Source organism: Archocentrus centrarchus, chromosome 14, assembly GCF_007364275.1.
Source record: "Archocentrus centrarchus isolate MPI-CPG fArcCen1 chromosome 14, fArcCen1, whole genome shotgun sequence".
NCBI classification, from domain to species: domain Eukaryota; kingdom Metazoa; phylum Chordata; class Actinopteri; order Cichliformes; family Cichlidae; genus Archocentrus; species Archocentrus centrarchus.
Window position 1 is genome coordinate 4,653,040 of NC_044359.1, and position 16,367 is coordinate 4,669,406.

Below are 16,367 nucleotides of genomic sequence, written 5' to 3' on the forward strand. Positions count from 1 at the left end.
TCAAGATCGACTGAAATTTGCAGCTGCCCACATGGATGAGACAAAGACGGAGCTATTTGGCCACAATGACAGGATATGTGTTTGGAGGAGTAAAGGTGAGGCTTTCAAACCTAAGAACACTGTACCAGCTGTCAAGCATGGTGGTGCCAGCATCAATAGTACTGGTACACTGCACAAAGTGGATGGAATAATGATCTGCCCTCCTGTCAGTTTTTATTAAAGAAAAACTGCTTTTGCTACAGTTCATGACCATTCCATTGTTCAAAAAACTGTTCAGTAAAAATTTGATCTATTGCATGGAATGTAGCAATCTCACTTTTTATGGAGAAGTTCAGTATTTCTGACATTACTGGCTAAAAATGAGTAATGAGATTTAGAGAATAACCGGATTGTTTCCCAGTTTAACCATTTCTTATCTGATCTAAGATCAGCTTCACTGACAGATCTCTGACAGCCACAGCAGAGATGTTTCACTGAGTTACTGTTACTAGAGTTCATTTAACTGAAAACATGCAGGGCAACTTTCCAAATCTGTAATGGAAGTAAAATTTTATAAATAAAAGTAAACCAATTATAAGAAATGTCTCAGCTTTATAGATTTTAAATATTTAAGCGCTGATTTGGGAAGATGAGCCACTAAATAAAGAGCGCAAAAAAAAAAAAAAAAAAAGAAGCCCTTTTGAATGGATCTGGACTGGATGAGCTGGAAAATGACTGGAGCCTGAACTGGATCTGGACATTATCCGGTCTGAAACCACGATCCCGATCTGTTTGGATCCTCCTGCTGTGCAGGTGGACTCAGACACGGTTTGCTGACCCCTTCACGTGGATCCGGTTCTGTGTCGGCCCACTGACACTGGATAAGGTGATTTTCAGTGGAAAAAAATAACATTCAAAATGTTGACATTATTTAAGTCACTTTAAACATATATAATTCAGTTTTCAAGTCTTAAACAAATTTCAGCCTCATCTCCAGGATCCAGACATTTTTCCAACAGTGACCTTTTACCACACGACCAATGATTGATCACTGATCAGTGTTCTGCGTCTAAAGCTTCATACAGGTCAGTGTGATATGACAGTGATGCAACAGTAAATGTGTCAGAGGACAGTCTGACAGCTGCATTACTGCACAGAAAGATGGAGACTGTAGATTTGATTCTGAGCCGATTATAAATGCATGGCATCACTGTCTCCGTCCTTGCAGCCTGCTGGTAAGTGAACGACTGTAAAAGCTTCATGTTACGTACAAAAACTTAACACTGAACTGGGATTTCCGTGCAGATGAATTCGCTCCTCTGACGCTCTGACAGGCACTTTATGAATGAGGAAATGAATCGCAGTGTGAGACAGGTGGTTCAGGTGCAGCAGGAGGGGAGGAGTCACAGAGACACTCAGTGAGCAGGTTAGGATCAGTCTGTTACCATGGTAACTGACTCAGACTCTTTCTGGAAATGAAAACTTGAGTTAGCTAAAGCTGCTTCCTGTACAATTCCCATGGATTACTGTTCATCATGGTCATACAGACCCTGTAATTTTACACTTACTGCTCCTTTTACATTTCTTCAGCCTAAGTTATAGTGCATAATAAAAATACAAGGCAGGCAATAATCATCTACTGTTTACATGTTTTGTGCCACTTCTGATATCTGGCCAATGAATGCGTTTATCCACACAGACGGGGTCAGCAAGATCACACAATTTATTTGGACAAAGAAACATGTTGGAATAAACAAGAGCATTCGCTGTCTGAACAAGCAGATATTATTTTATTCATCTGTACAAACAGAAGGTTTCTCGGGCGGAGGCCGCTCTGCCGCCGTGGCGGGTCTTCACTCTTCCCTCCACTCTTTGGGCTTGACCTTCCCGACAGGTGACAGATTCCAGGTCATACCAGTCGAAGTCACCACCTGCACCGAGACACAAAACTCTTATTTTAGAGCAAAGGAAAACTTTTTTATTATTATTATTATTATTATTAATGCCTGCTGCAAAAGACAGAACAGACCTTTTAAAATGTGGAGCCAGTTAAAAGCTTTTTTGAGTGAGGTACTGACGTCAGTGCAGAACTGGACTTCAAATTTTATCATTTCAATTATATTTTTGGTTTTGCTAATTATTAAAAACATGAAAATCAAGATAAAATGATTATTTTGCTGCATTCTGTTTAGAAATAATAATAATAATAATAATAATAATAATAATAATAATAATAATAATAATAATAATACCATCCTTGGTATGGAGTCTAAATTCAGTCCCCACCAAGACGTGCCAGGTTTAATCGAGCTCTCATTTACCGCTTTATTTATTTATTCTACTAAATCCAAAGAAACTATAGCATAAACAACAGTGAGCTCAGTATTGACCAAAATAACTGATTATGGTTTTTTTTTTAACCACAACAGAGTCCCCCCCCCCCTTGATTGAAACAGCCACACTGACCACATAGAGAGCTAGCAGACTGTTCAGGTCACACTTATAACTGAATATGATTAAGATTCCTTCTATTGTCACTGCACAGGCAAGAATACACAAAGAGACGGGGGGCGGGGGGCGGGGGGCGTGTGTGTGTGTGTGTGTGTGTGTGTGTGTGTGTGTGTGATGTGGTTGAACTTACATATCCCCATATGGCCGTGCAGAAGACTGCTCCACTGAGCAACAGACCAGTGCCGTACTTGGAGTGGAAGTCCTGGCGGACGCTGGATCCATGCCTCACCTGCCGCACGGCCTGGCCTAGACGACAAGAAGAAACAGACCATGTATTAATGAATGAAGAGATAAAAATAAAAAATAATAAAAGAACTGTATAAGCAGAAATCCTAATGAGAAATGTTTTTCTCATGAGATGCTAAATATAATACCACAATACCTGCATTTATTTAGAAACGTATTTACAGAGCCCTTTAATTTTTGTTTTCTCCCATTTTCCATCTAATTATGCTCCTTTTCTTGTAATTTTCCCATTTTTTCTACTCATATTTTGGCTGTTGTAACAGATTTCCCAATACTTTGGGTAAACAAAGTTTTATCTTTTCTTATTTTAATCATGTATGGAAGCTTGTTTCCACCATTGGAAAAAGAATGCTAAGCAGAGGTGAGTCAAAATTTCAAGTTATTATCTCAAAATTTTGGGTTATTATCTATAAAAACTTCAATCTAGGCATCTATAAATTTTGATTTCTCAGAATTTCAACTTACTTCTGAGTAACTCAAAAATGTGACATATTAACCAATAATACTGAGTTACGTATGGCAAAAAACATTTTTCAAGTTGCCATAATAATGTTTAAATGAATGGGTGCACAAATTTAGCACAAACAACATGCTGCACATGATGTAGAATAAAATAATGTTTATAATGAGCAAATATGAAAAGTACATATGGCTAGTAGGGGTGTGCGATATGCGTTCAATACTTTATGCTTTAGTATAGGCTGCTGCGCGTCCACATTGAGAGTGCCTGTACTGTGTACTAGCATAGCTGCCTGAACAACACACCTAAAGCTGGAAATGAGTGAACACACTGCACCAGGGGAGGAAGTCTACCAGTCTACCGCCTTAATTCCTAGTCGAGGAGGTGGTTTGCAATTTGCAGACTTGGTAAGAAAGCAGACAGCTCGACAACTAACCTGTTCCATCATCAGCGAGTATGAAGACTATGAAAAGTTTCGGGAATCCGCTGTCCAAGACAAACCACGACTAGCGGAATAAAGAGGAAAATAATGAAAGGATTGATGTTAATCTTCTTTAAGTTAAAGCAGGTATGTTAGAATCACTGCGTCATAACCCAGCGACGTTCTCGGAGCTCACCTGTTTGGAGCCTCGGATAATATGCTGAAGCGGCCTCGCAAAAAAAGCGGGTTTCTGATCAGATGAAGGTGTGTAGTTTCTGTGATTTATTTTGCTATTATGTAGGTGGGATCCCCCTGGACAGCCTCTTTTTTTATTTTTATTTTTCCCCCATTCTGTCAAGTCTTCCATACTGAGTGATTGCTTTTGAAAAACTTGCTGAAGTTTTTCTAGTTACCGGTACATTTGTCATGGCCAGGACACTCTTGAAAATTAGATTTTAATCTTAATGTGTTTTTCCTGGTTAAATAAAGGTTAAACAAAATAAAAAAATAAGTTAATGTCTCAAAAACACTGATTTAAGTCTTATATTTTACCAGCTTGCACTTCTTGTATGAACACATTTTTAAATGCAAAATATCGTTTATTATCATTATCGAGAAAATTACAGAAAATAGAGATATTATTTTTTGTCAATATTGCACACCCCTAATGGCTAGTTGCATAGTTTTTTTTAATTATAAATTGTATATTGTTTTATTATATTTATGGTTTTATTGTCCATGTAAACTTTGTGTTGTTTTATTGGATTTTAGTGGTGTTGTTGCTCTGTTTTACTGTGCAGTGGTACCTTTTTCTCCCAAGGGACACAAATAAAGAATCTTGATCGATTGATCTAAAGCATTTATACAACATAGCCTCTTCTTGTCCAATATCTCGTGACAATGACCCTTTCTTACACTCTTTTATAAAAAAAAAAATTAAAAATAAATAACTTAATATGTATGTGTTTTGTTGCGACACTGGTCTGTGGCAAATACCAGGCATTTTCCCCCAGGTATCTTAGAGAGGAAACAATTAACTGAGAAAATAGTGAAGATATCACATTAGAAAAAAAATAGCTGCAGCTCTAATAAACACAGGACTCAAAACTGTGGACGGAAAGACCAAGGCTACTCACACCGTTAAAGCTGGTATTTAAAATAGAAACTGAGGCATGCTGAAATCTGTATGTAAATACTGCTCGTCTCAAATATTTATGGGTTTTACTCGCTGTATTATTTTTCTCGTGGATTGTTAAACTCAACACTCCCACAGTTTTGCTTTCTGCTCGCCTCACTTGCAAGGACAAATAGACTCTGCAGTGGCCTTTGCAGTATCTCACAGTCCTATCACATGGGTACAACAGGGTACTTCGAAAAACTTACCTTTATCGAGTACACAAATACTCGATATAGAAAGGAGCATTATGGGTATTAGCCTGTCGCGTCTTCGAGTTATGCAGGTCAGAAGGTCGGACAAGGACATGCCGATTGAAAAACGAACGCATTAAAACGGCTGCTTCAAAACGCAATAACTACTCTCACTTACTAGAAATAATTTTGGATATTTAATTGCGCTTTAAGATAATGTGCGCCTCTTTTAGGGGTGCTAGGGTTAGCCTGTGGGCACGCTGACCGCGGTCACCGACCCGACAAACTCCAAACTCCAAACTCCCGGCCGACAGGTGTTAAACAGCTTACTAGACCATGAATAAAATCATTTAAGACGAGTTTATATAAAAATAACTGCTTTCTTACCGCTGATGTTCACTGCAGCTTTAGCAAACCGGTACATGTTGCCTTGCCTTGCGTCTTCAGATACCCTTGAAGTGCGGAAGTGTAATATGGCCGCCGCACGTAGGCAGAGCGGAAGTTGTGCCGCGTTCAGCGCCAATAGTCAAGTAGTTCCACCAGCAAATAGCTAGCTCTAACAAGTTCTAAACGCAATGATATTTTTCAGTTTCCATACTCCACTATTATGTCTGTTGGCTGAATGCCGCTGAATGCAAGCACAGTTGCGCAAAATAAACGGATAACCACTTAATATAAAATTCATGAGATTTTCCCCACTCTGTCCCAGTCCCTGAATACACCATGACTATGACTACCAACATGAGCATGCGCAGACAAAACATGAACGTTAAACGTGAACGTAGAAGATAAACTCGCCCTTTAAGCTGAAGTACAGATGAAAATACACATAACTGTTAGCTGAACGTTGCTAAAACAAATAAATAAATACAACGATACACATGACCGCAGAATCACGTTAATGTGATACGAAACGTGAGGTTAAAAACTATGCTGACGATGATTGTGAGCACCGTGTCAGGATGGCCGAGTGGTCTAAGGCGCCAGACTCAAGGATAAGCTCCTTCCGTAGCAACGGGACTTCTGGTCTCCGAATGGAGGCGTGGGTTCGAATCCCACTTCTGACACACTCTTTTTATGGTCAAAAACAATAATACTAACCAAATACAATAGACTGAAGAAGGTTAGAAAGTAATATTCCAACTAAACTATGCATTTAATACTTGGTACAACTGAACCTCAACATTTTAAGGATTTCACACGTGTAGAAAATCACATTCTTTGTTGAACTATAAATGTGAAGTGAATGAAATCATACGGAATATAAGGCAGATATTCTCATGTTTTCTCATTTAATATTATCAATCCTCATAGGCATGCTTTACTCTTCTGTCCTCTTCCTGTTTTTAGACATGAGTTCACTCTTTGAGTGTTTGTCACCTTTTCACAAATTCCATACAATTTTAATAGCTCAGATGTATATCTGTGCTATGGTTCTGAGCTTTCTGCACATTCAAACAGGTGTAACTGCATTTTGTGTAAACCCTGTACATGTCAGCCAGAGGCATTTCTAAAATCTGAATATTTGTCAGAAGTTAATACAGTTTAGAAAACCGATGCAGAAAACATTGATCTCCTGAGATTTTCCCACACAACTATCACAGAGAATGGTCCGAAAAAGAAAAAACTATATGTGTCCCAGGAAATAGAGGCTACACTTCACACAGGATCCCCAAAAATGGACAACAGAGGATTGGAAAAACATTGCCTGGTCTGATGAGGCTCGATTTCTGCTGTGACATTCAAATGGTAGGGTTACAGTTCCACAGTGTACCCATCTTCTGATAGCTGCTTCCAGCAGGATAACACACACCATGTCTCAAAGCTCACATCTTTGGGTCTCCACAGTCACCAGACCTGAATCCAACAGAGCACCTTTGGGATGTGCTGGAACAGGAGATTCTCATCATGGATGCACAGCTGACAAAACTGTCTGGGAGGAATGGTTCCAGCACCTTGTTGAATCTATGCCATGAACAATTAACCAACCCGGTAATCAAAAGTTACCCCAACCCCAGTATGTTACTAGCAAGTGCACCTAATAAAGTGGCCACTGTGTACTTATAATAACACCTATCTAAAATACAGGCACATTAAAACTACTGCAGCAAAATACTTAAGTAAATGTAAAGCTAAGCTGAATCCCTCCACTGACTCTCTCCATGATCTCACTGGCACTGGTGGTGGGGCCCAAGGGGCCCGGTCATATCTCTGTGGGCATGCTCTGCAGTCATGGCTGACTGAAAACAAGAGGCAGGCTGTAAATAAAGAAAAAACTCTGGAGGACGGGCAGCTTCTGAGGTAACAGCACAGCCTGCGTGCATGCTGTGTGATCATATCAGCCACAAAAACCAGACATGCGAGTTTCGAGTGTCATCTGGATCCCCCTGAAATCTCCACCTGCTTTAAATATTTTAGTATAGTAAAAGGAGAGATTCATGCTCCCGCAGACACGTTTTTGTTTTGCTTTTAAAACCCAACAAAATGCAAATGCACCATATTTTTTCCACTGATAATAATTCATAGAAGGTGCTAAAAATGCTTATTTAAAGTAATCCAATGAAGAGATTACAGTATAAAGTCATTTCTGCTTCTCATCACTCGCATTAACAGAGCCGATTATTCCTGTAATGTTCTGATCCACAACACAGCCAATAATAATGTAGATACAGATATAAAACAATAAAAGATTGTCAAGTCTTCATATTATAGTTTTTTTATTCAATCAAAACATCATTTAAGGATTATAGCAGTATGACTGTGCGATGAGTATTATATACATGCATACCAAAAATGTCATCATATTGAATCCGCTGGTTTTGGTTTACATGGACGTTATAGAGAAGACAGCATATGTTTCTAGTCAGAAAAACAACTCATGAGTTACAAATGAACTCACATCTGCAGGCTTGAAATGTTTCTTAGGCATAACCAGAATTTAACCGTCAGTCTGCTGCTGATACCAAAACCCAGTGAAACAGAGGCTGAACGCTGGTGATCTGAGGCGTGTTTTGGTCTCTCTGCCGTCCTGGATTTAGTGCTTAAATAAATCGAGGGGGGTAAATAACTTCTAGTGTTTGTTCATTTAAAGCAGCACCATGGTGACATCGTTCATCAATACAAGGTTTTTACACATTTACTTGTTTTACAGGCCGAAAACCCAAAAGAATGAAAAGCAGCGAATGCTTTTTTTTACAGACTGAATCCATGTTTAACTGTTATTCTCTCAGCTGATTTTTAGGATGATTGCGGGAGACCGCAGAGAGAGGACGACGGCCTCTCACATCAGTGGATGCGGTAACCTGGATTGTCACTCGGAGTATTAAACAGCAGATGCCCTTCCTGACGCAACCCCAAATACAAACCGGGGGTCTTTCACTTGTTAGTTAACTGTGTAAACCACTAGACCATGGAGCCACACACATAAGAGCCATCAAATCTGGAAAGCATTAGCTATTTTTTTTTTTTTTTGTACAGCTTCAGTTTATTTAATGATGCCATACAAAATTTTTACCTTCATATTATGAATATTTTCCCAGCTACACGTCGCTGAAGGACATAGGTGAGGTGGTCAGTTGAGGGGAACTCACTTTTTTGTTTTCATGTTAGGACTAAGCAGGAGTATCATCATCATCCTCTGTTTGAGCACAGGCACAGCTGTCTGCAGAGATCATCGGTACAAAAGGCCTGAGGTGAAAATTAAAACGGAGTTTGTGAAGAAAAGGGTGCTTAAACTGATGCTTAAAGTGACAACAGACAAGTTTTTGCTTGAACATAACTGAACAATGTAGTGGACACAGAACAGTGACACCATCAGTGTGTAGACTGCCTCCTTTTAGGCCCTGTCTGCAGGAGGCCCTACTATTCTTTTCAATTTCTGTGATTAATGTATGCTTACGATGACGGACGTTCATATTAAAACATGTGAGCCAAAAGCTGGGACTTTAGACTGCTCAGTTTCATTTTGGCTCCATGTGATGTCATAGAGAGGGGAAGTCCCCAATATGGTCGTCTCTGAAAGTAAGCACAAAAACCATGCCTACCTGCTGTTTGAGGGGCAGCCAATCAGGAAAAAAGGGGGGAGGAGCCAAAACAGCTTGTTTCAAACAGGGCTCACTTTGAATTAAGAACGGTGCAAAAGCACTTTAGTAGAAACCAAGAACGAAAATATGAAGCTGGAAATGAACATAATACGACTCCTTTAAGCTAAAACGAGTAGCTTTCCCCAAGTAGCAGGAATGATGGTGGTGGTGGGGGGGCATGAACACAAAGAGACAAAGAGGCTGAAGATGGGGAATGATGCGCACTGACATTAAAACCAAAGTAAATTTCAGATGTGATTTGATAGCTCAAAAAAACAACATATTTGTTATGCATCAGTAAAAAACTGACTGCTTGTTAGCCTAAAACAGACAGCTGTTTAAAAAAAGAGATCAAATCTGTGCAAGTGTGCTGTACAATGGAATCTTATTTAGAAAACGCGCACACACAAAAAAAATAAATCACACCACGATGAGAATAAGACTCAGAAATACCAGAATTCTCTGCGATCGGCCATCCGGCTTCAGACCTCGAGTATATTTTTCTGAATTTTTTAACTAAAAATTGCTTCCTGAGATCCTTCTGTAAAACTGCAGGTAATCTGAGAACCAGTCAGATGGGGCGATCACCTTCTTCGGCGCACATAACCGCCAGGAGCTCGAGCAAACGCTGGGATCAGTGTCTGAGAAATTACACTAACAACAATTAGACAACTCTACATTAGAACACTGCATTTCTAACCATTAATGCCTTCAGATGAGATTAATAAAGATGAACTGAATTCAGTCAGTGTATACCAGCTGAGATTGGTCCAAACGTAGTAGGAGACGAACAAGAGGTGGAGGGTTGTTAAATTACCAATATACATTAAGGCATCTTTAGCCCCTTGTGGTCACGCTGTTTCACGTTTTAGTCCGCCTTTTTGTCTTTTCCTTCCTCATCGTCGGTGTACTCTGTCGGCTCCTCTCCCGGCTTCAGAAGCTTGCCGACGTAGTCGTACTTCACTGAAACGGAGAACAAAAAACACATTTAAAAAGAAACGAAGGGAAAGCAGCCGAGGTCTTCATGCTGTGACCCGCAGCTCTCTCACATTCCTGGAATTTATTCATGTGACCTTCCACCAAGGCCGCCTCGATCCTTCGGTGTAAAGTGGCCATCAGACAGAGCTGTCTCAATTCAGTCTTTTGCTCATTTTTTGATCAAATCAAACACAATTATCAATGCAAGTTTGTTTTAGGTCATGCAGTCAGTGGCATTCATTGAAGGCATTGAGTCCATATCTGGGCTGTCTCCTCTGATCCAGCTGTAATCATGCACACACTGACCCTGCAACATTCAAAATCTTAGTCTACGACCAAACACCACACCAGCTTCCTGTTATGTACAGGACAGATTATAGATTGATCTGTCCATCTTGATAAATTCATGGAAATAGCCAGATAACAGATGTTTCTGTAGTTCTTATTTTAATTTAAGAACAGGCTACTGACAGCAAGGAAAAAATATATATCTGAGTGAACGCTTGCTTCAGCCAGTTTGCTTCATAGGAACACACGACTGGTGGGAACGCCACCACTGGACAAAAAAAACGGGCCTGGGTGGCTTAGTGGTGAAGCGGGCGACCACATACACACGCTGCATTGCAGTGTGGGCGGCGCGGGCTCGCGCCCCTCCCCTGTATCTTTCACCCATTTCCTGTCTCTCTCCACTGTCACAAAAAGCCGCTGTGGCCAAAAATGCAAAAAACAAAAACGGGCCAATCAAACCGCTGGACATACAGCTACAGTAATTTATAAAATATACAAGAACTTTAAATATTGCTTAAAGTAAGAGCCATACAGACGTAAAATGTTTTGTCTTTTTTTCATATCTGTGATCATTTTGGCCCTAAAAACCTGACAGTGTGCTGCATCTTCCACTCACTGGTGAACTGAGACTCCCACTCAGAAAGGCTCTCCTGCTGCATGGAGTTCAGGTCCGACAGGTCGTCGTGTTCATCTTTCAGGGCCTCCTTATCCAGGCAGAAGGTTGCCAGACCTCTGGATGCATCCCTGCCTGCAAATACTCCGTACGCTCCCTCTGCAAGGTGACGAAACGCACAATGAGGTGATTATGCACACACAAATACTGTGAGCTTTTACCCTGAGGATGAACCAGATATAAAATAAAGTCATTTAAAATAAGGTTATATTTTTAATAAAAGCACAAACCAACACAGATCTGATCAACCAGCGGTTATCTAAACATTATTAAAGTTATAGTTCGTGTCCATGGCGGTGTTTTTTTTATAGTGAGGGGTCACCATACTTCCCAGCCTGGGAACCTTTAATGGGCGAGCCATTAGAAAATAAAGAGGAGCCCTCCTAATGCTACACCCTGCTCCAACTGCACAAGCACTGAGCTGACCCTGACTGGGGAAAAACCTAATGCTGTCTTATCCCGTATACCGACCCAAGACCAACATCACAGCTCCGTTCACAACTTTCTCTTCTCTTAAGAAAACAGCTGATGCTCTGGACACTTCTGATGTGCATTAAGTGACACAGACCTCAATATTATAAAACTTATTATTATAAAACTGCTTTATTCTGTGTTATAAATGCAGTTTTTCGCTTATATTTAAAACTGGAAGTGTTCGGCTGTGTTAAGGAAATTAATGGGGCTTTTTGTATATTTGTGAAGTGAGTGAACTGCCTCAGTTTGGATCTATTAAAAAATATAAACAAAACTATCAATATATATATAGAGAGAGCTAACCAGCCTTTTGCTTTATGTCCATCGAACAACAACCAATAGCTGCTCCTAAACTCTGATCTGTAAAGCCTGAAAGAGCCCCGAGAGCTGCCAAAAGACTTTTTTCAGCTTGAGGCCAAATATTAAAATTACTGAGCCAAACTCCTGAAATGACAAAGTGAGGAATGCAGGCTGTGGGACAGAGTGTGCAGTGCAGTAAGAAAGTTTGCATGACAGATAAGGATCATGTTGTCCAGAGGTTACAGGCAACAGAGGTTACAGTCTGAGATCAGCGAAAAACAGAGAGCTCTCACTCGGCATCTGTTTCCAGACATGTGAAAAGTCAGAGAAAAATCACTGATCAACACTGATTAAATACTCAGATGATCAGCTTTTAATTTATTTACTTGCCTCTGGTTCATTTTTTATTTTGTTTTTTTTGACTGCCCCAAACTTTAATTAAAATCTGCTTTTGAAATGACGTTACATGCTTTTATTTGGGATGTAAAGCTAAAGCATATCAGTGCTGTTCCATTACATCCTCCCTGTCCAAAGTACAGTTACACATTGTTCCTGTGGTGACTGGAACATTTTCTGTAATGTTATCATCAGAAACAACTGCTCCACTGTGTCCAAAGCATGTGTCATATTGATGAGATATCAACTGAAACTGAACTAGAGCCAGGCTGTACTTTGGTGTAATACTATTTTGTACCATAAGATGGTGCAGTGAGTCGAGGTAACGCTTATTTATACAAGAGTACATTCCTAATTACAATGTCGGCCTGGCAGAAGGCAAAGGCTCTTGAAGACATGAGGTACTTAAAAAGAAATATTGAATATTAAACAGCAGCACACATTTGGGGGACGTGTACGTCTTGGTAGTGCTAATGGCCGTGCCAAACTGTGACGACAGCGATACGTTCCAGTAGCTAACAGCTGAAATTCTCAGCCCGGCATGACAGTACCTCTGCCAGGGGCAGCGCCAGGCAATCAACCGCTAGTTAGAACCCTGCTCTTTTCCACTAGTACCTACTCAGCTTGAGCGTACTCTGACTCAACTCAACTGGGTTTAGTTTGTTTTCCATTACAATTGAGTACCACCTCAGCAAGGTGGCCAGAAAGTCCAGTAATATCAACTGCATAACGACACACAAATGGTCGCGCCATCTAGCTTCCTCTGGATTCTGCCATCAGCCGCTGAACGCAAATATGTCAGTGTTGGTTTGTGTGGAGCCATGTCCCTCTTTGCCAAAAACAGTGGGTTTGTTTCTTGTGAAAGAGTCACTCTCATGACTTGTCTAGTGACATCACTGACTGGCCAATCAGTGGCATGCATTCTGTTGACTTCACATTTACAGCTTGGTTGGGTGTGCCTAGAACCGCAGCTGAATGGGTACTAGCACCTAATGGAAAACCCTAAAAACAAGCCGAGTCAGGTACTAATGGGAAAGCAGCATTAGATAAATTCTGCATAGGGTAACCACAAAAAGTACATTTAAAAAGAAAACAGTCACTAAAGTAGCATTAATTTAAAGCTTTAAAAAAAAAAAAAAAAAACATCTTTAAAGATATTACCTACATATCAATAGCATATTCAGACCAATCAGAGACCCTCTTCTTTGTGCCAGGCTCTGAACGCCCCAACATTTTGACCCCAGAATATACCTCCATCCATTAGTATACTGTTGTGCTTTTAATATATTACTTGTATATGTATATGCTCCTAGGGCTCATATAAAACCTTGAATGATTACTACTCCAGCTTTCAACCCATAACAGCTTTGTCCTCTGGACAAAGGAAGCATCAGGTAGAGACAGCTGGATCACTCTCCTGGTTCGAAACATTGCGCGGTTCCAGACTTTTTTTTTTCCTAAGGAGAACTCATCTTCTTCATAGACGATCTCTGGGCCCAAGGCCACCGCAGCCTGTGTTATGAAACGGGATCTCGGTTAAACAGCTAAAGGGGGTGTGGCGCCAGCTCCCAGGGACACAAGTCTGCTAAAAGTTGTGTCAGGCAGCAACAGTTGTTTAGATTTGGTGACGTTAACGACATTAACGACCGCTTCGCGCTGTCTGCCGTTAGTTTTGCTCGTAGTACGAGATCATAACCCGTGCGAGCCATACCTGGTCCGTAAAACTTCTTCCCTCTGGTCACGTCGAACACTTTTCCGTTGATGGCCATGAGGATCCGGGGGTTCTGCACTCCGTCATAGGGCTTCAGCTCCGCCAGCGTAAAATCTCTCTTCTTCAGTTTGGGCAGCGGTTTCTCCGCCTCGCTGAGCTCCGACGGTTTGTCCCCACGGAAGATTTTGTACAAAAGGAACAAGCAGAGGCTGAGGAGGGTCAGATTCAGCGGGGAAGTAAAGATCTCCCGAAAAATTCCACCAGAAGTTAACTCGCTGCTCTCTGCTTCGGCCATGTTGTCGTCTCTTTCCCTGAACCGTTTGTGCTGGTGGGATTGGCGGTGTCAGACCTCAGTCTACTTGGACAGAGCCAGCGCTCATGACTCCTGAACCAATCACCGTTCTCCCCCACCCTCACGCTTTGCGGTGTGGACCAATCACCGTCTTCTAACTGCCTCCATAGAGACCGTACTTTTTCCCTGGAGGCTCAAAATGTCCAAAAAGCGCCAAAAACAACAATGAAACCACCACAAAAAGATAAAAACAAAAACAAAAAACACTTATGTAATACAACCACAAACAAATAAAACAAAACAGCACATAAAAAGATGCAAAATTATGCAAATGCATTTTAATTCCTTTGTGGGCAATTTGAATATTTGTGGCTGTATGTTGAATGTTTTGTTTGCCATATTTCGGTCCCCTAATGAGGCATAAAGAAACAAATATTAAATTAAATTAAATTAAATTAGGGATTTCCTGGTCATGTGCCAAGTGTATATGTTCAGTTTTTTATCATCCAACCTGTACCAATTCTTCCCAACTGTTTCATAAGATTCAGATTTAAGGTGGAACTTTAGAACATCTGTCCTGTTCTTAGGAAAAAAACAAAAAAAAAACAACTTATAAATACAGAAAAAAAATAGCTATGAACTTAAATGAAACTGTACAATTTGACATTCCTCATAGTCTTTTAAATGGACAACTTAAATTATTCTGTTGTGGAATTGATTAACATAATTCATATGTTAATCAATTCCACATTATATCCACAACAGGAAATAATTTGGTTCTTTTTTTCTTCAATTAAAAAATGTAAAACTCTCTATCTATCTATCTATCTATCTATCTATCTATCTATCTATCTATCTATCTATCTATCTATCTATCTATCTATCTATCTATCTATCTATCTATCTATCTATCTATCTATGTTTTTTATTAAAGAGAAACAAAGAACCAAAGGAAAGCATTTGTGGATTGAGCAGCAGAGTTGAGTATGTGGGTTGCACCCACACTCAGCCAGTGCCAAACAGCTTATTCAGTGACTCTTGTTTGGTGTTGTTTATTGGACTATTAGATTATTTCTGGTTGAAGAACAGGATGCAATCCCACAGCAGCGTGTGACCGAGCTGCTGACCAACATGAGGTGGAGATGGCATGCTGTAGATGGTTCTTCTTTTCCCTGATTGTTACATGAATAAATTGTTAAACTGTCAATATGTCGTGTTTATTCAGTCTTCAATCATCCAGTCCAATAAATTCCATCTTTCTTTGTCATTCAAGCTCAGGTCCTCTTAGCTGTTCCCAGTCCTCTTGGCTCTTCTGGACAGAGATCTTGGATGTGGTTCCTGGAATCTGCAGGAGCCACTCTCTCAGTTTTGGGGGTCACTGCCCTGAGTGTTGTGATTACCACTGGGACCACTGTTACCTTCACCTTCCACATCCTCTCTAGCTCTTCTCTCAGCCCTTGGTATTTATCAAACTTCTCATGTTCCTTCTTCTTGATGTTGCTGTTGCTTGGTATTGCTACATCTATCACTACGGCGTTCTTGCTCTGCTTGTCCACCACTACTATGTCCAGTTGGTTACTGGACATCACCCATTTGTCCATCTGTATCTGGAAGTCCCACAGGATCTTAGCTTGGTCATTCTCAACCACCCTTCAGGGCGTATCCCATTTTGACCTCAGGACTTCCAGGTCATACTTGGCACAGATGTTCCTGTATACTATGCTGGCCACTTGGTTATGGCGTGCCATATATGCTCTGCTTGCTAGCATCTTGCACCCTGCTGTTATGTGCCGGATTGTCTCAGAGGCATCTCTGCACAGCCTGCACCTCGGGTCTTGCCTTGTGTGGTAGACCCCAACCTCTATCTTGTGCTCAGAGCTTGTTCCTGTGCTCCCATGATTAGTGCCTCTGTGCTATCAGCCACTTCTTCTATCTGCTGGTGGTACATGCCATGCAGGTGCCTGTCCTTCCATGATGTTTCCTGTTCTTCCTCCTCTTCTTCATTGGAACTCTGCTGAGTTATTCACCAAGCACCTGATCATTTGTGGCCATCTTACTGATGCACTCATGGATCTTTGTTGTTTCAGCCAAGATAGTGGTCCTGACACTCAGTAGTCTTCATACCAGTTGTTCTTGGGTCTAGGTATTCAATCGCAGTGTTGGGATGATGACCCCCCCCCCCCCCCCC

The 16,367-nt window shown here is 40.8% G+C and overlaps 2 protein-coding genes and 1 non-coding gene across 7 annotated transcripts; 1 reads left to right on the forward strand and 2 right to left on the reverse strand.

Moving 5' to 3' along the window:
* Positions 1-1,680: 1,680 nt before the first annotated feature.
* Positions 1,681-5,508, reverse strand: cox7b (cytochrome c oxidase subunit 7B). The gene is made up of 3 exons (XM_030746896.1): positions 5,373-5,508; positions 2,621-2,736; positions 1,681-1,910 (listed from the first exon to the last, which is right to left on the reverse strand). The coding sequence occupies exons 1-3, from the start codon at positions 5,407-5,409 to the stop codon at positions 1,833-1,835; spliced, it is 231 nt and encodes a 76-aa protein (XP_030602756.1). The 5' UTR covers positions 5,410-5,508; the 3' UTR covers positions 1,681-1,832.
* Positions 5,509-5,941: 433 nt separating this feature from the next.
* Positions 5,942-6,052, forward strand: trnal-caa (transfer RNA leucine (anticodon CAA)). Its single transcript has 2 exons — positions 5,942-5,979; positions 6,007-6,052. It is a non-coding gene; the product is annotated as a tRNA-Leu (tRNA).
* A 2,440-nt stretch (positions 6,053-8,492) lies between these two features.
* Positions 8,493-14,255, reverse strand: pgrmc1 (progesterone receptor membrane component 1). Of its 5 annotated transcripts, none has more exons than XR_004020956.1 (4): positions 13,888-14,255; positions 10,950-11,105; positions 9,885-10,030; positions 8,493-9,708 (listed from the first exon to the last, which is right to left on the reverse strand). XR_004020956.1 is itself a non-coding variant. In XM_030745659.1 (3 exons), the coding sequence occupies exons 1-3, from the start codon at positions 14,180-14,182 to the stop codon at positions 9,936-9,938; spliced, it is 546 nt and encodes a 181-aa protein (XP_030601519.1). In that variant the 5' UTR covers positions 14,183-14,254; the 3' UTR covers positions 8,493-9,935. The 5 variants fall into 5 exon arrangements, 1 of the variants encoding a protein (XP_030601519.1); XR_004020957.1 differs by having other exon boundaries at positions 8,493-9,721; XR_004020955.1 differs by having other exon boundaries at positions 9,824-10,030; positions 13,888-14,254.
* Between the last annotated feature and the right edge of the window lie 2,112 nt (positions 14,256-16,367).

What these genes read in the sequence shown, in the direction of transcription:
- cox7b (XM_030746896.1), bottom strand. Translation starts at nt 5,409, where the DNA reads ATGTACCGGTTTGCTAAAGCTGCAGTGAACATCAGCG. An exon ending in AGCTGCAGTGAACATCAGCG is followed by an intron (nt 2,737 to 5,372) that starts GTAAGAAAGCAG and finishes CTTGTCGTCTAG; the next exon opens with GCCAGGCCGTGCGGCAGGTG. An exon ending in GCACGGCCATATGGGGATAT is followed by an intron (nt 1,911 to 2,620) that starts GTAAGTTCAACC and finishes GTCTCGGTGCAG; the next exon opens with GTGGTGACTTCGACTGGTAT.
- pgrmc1 (XM_030745659.1), bottom strand. Translation starts at nt 14,182, where the DNA reads ATGGCCGAAGCAGAGAGCAGCGAGTTAACTTCTGGTGGAATTTTTCGG. An exon ending in GAAGAAGTTTTACGGACCAG is followed by an intron (nt 11,106 to 13,887) that starts GTATGGCTCGCA and finishes GTCACCTTGCAG; the next exon opens with AGGGAGCGTACGGAGTATTT. An exon ending in GTGGGAGTCTCAGTTCACCA is followed by an intron (nt 10,031 to 10,949) that starts GTGAGTGGAAGA and finishes TCTCCGTTTCAG; the next exon opens with TGAAGTACGACTACGTCGGC.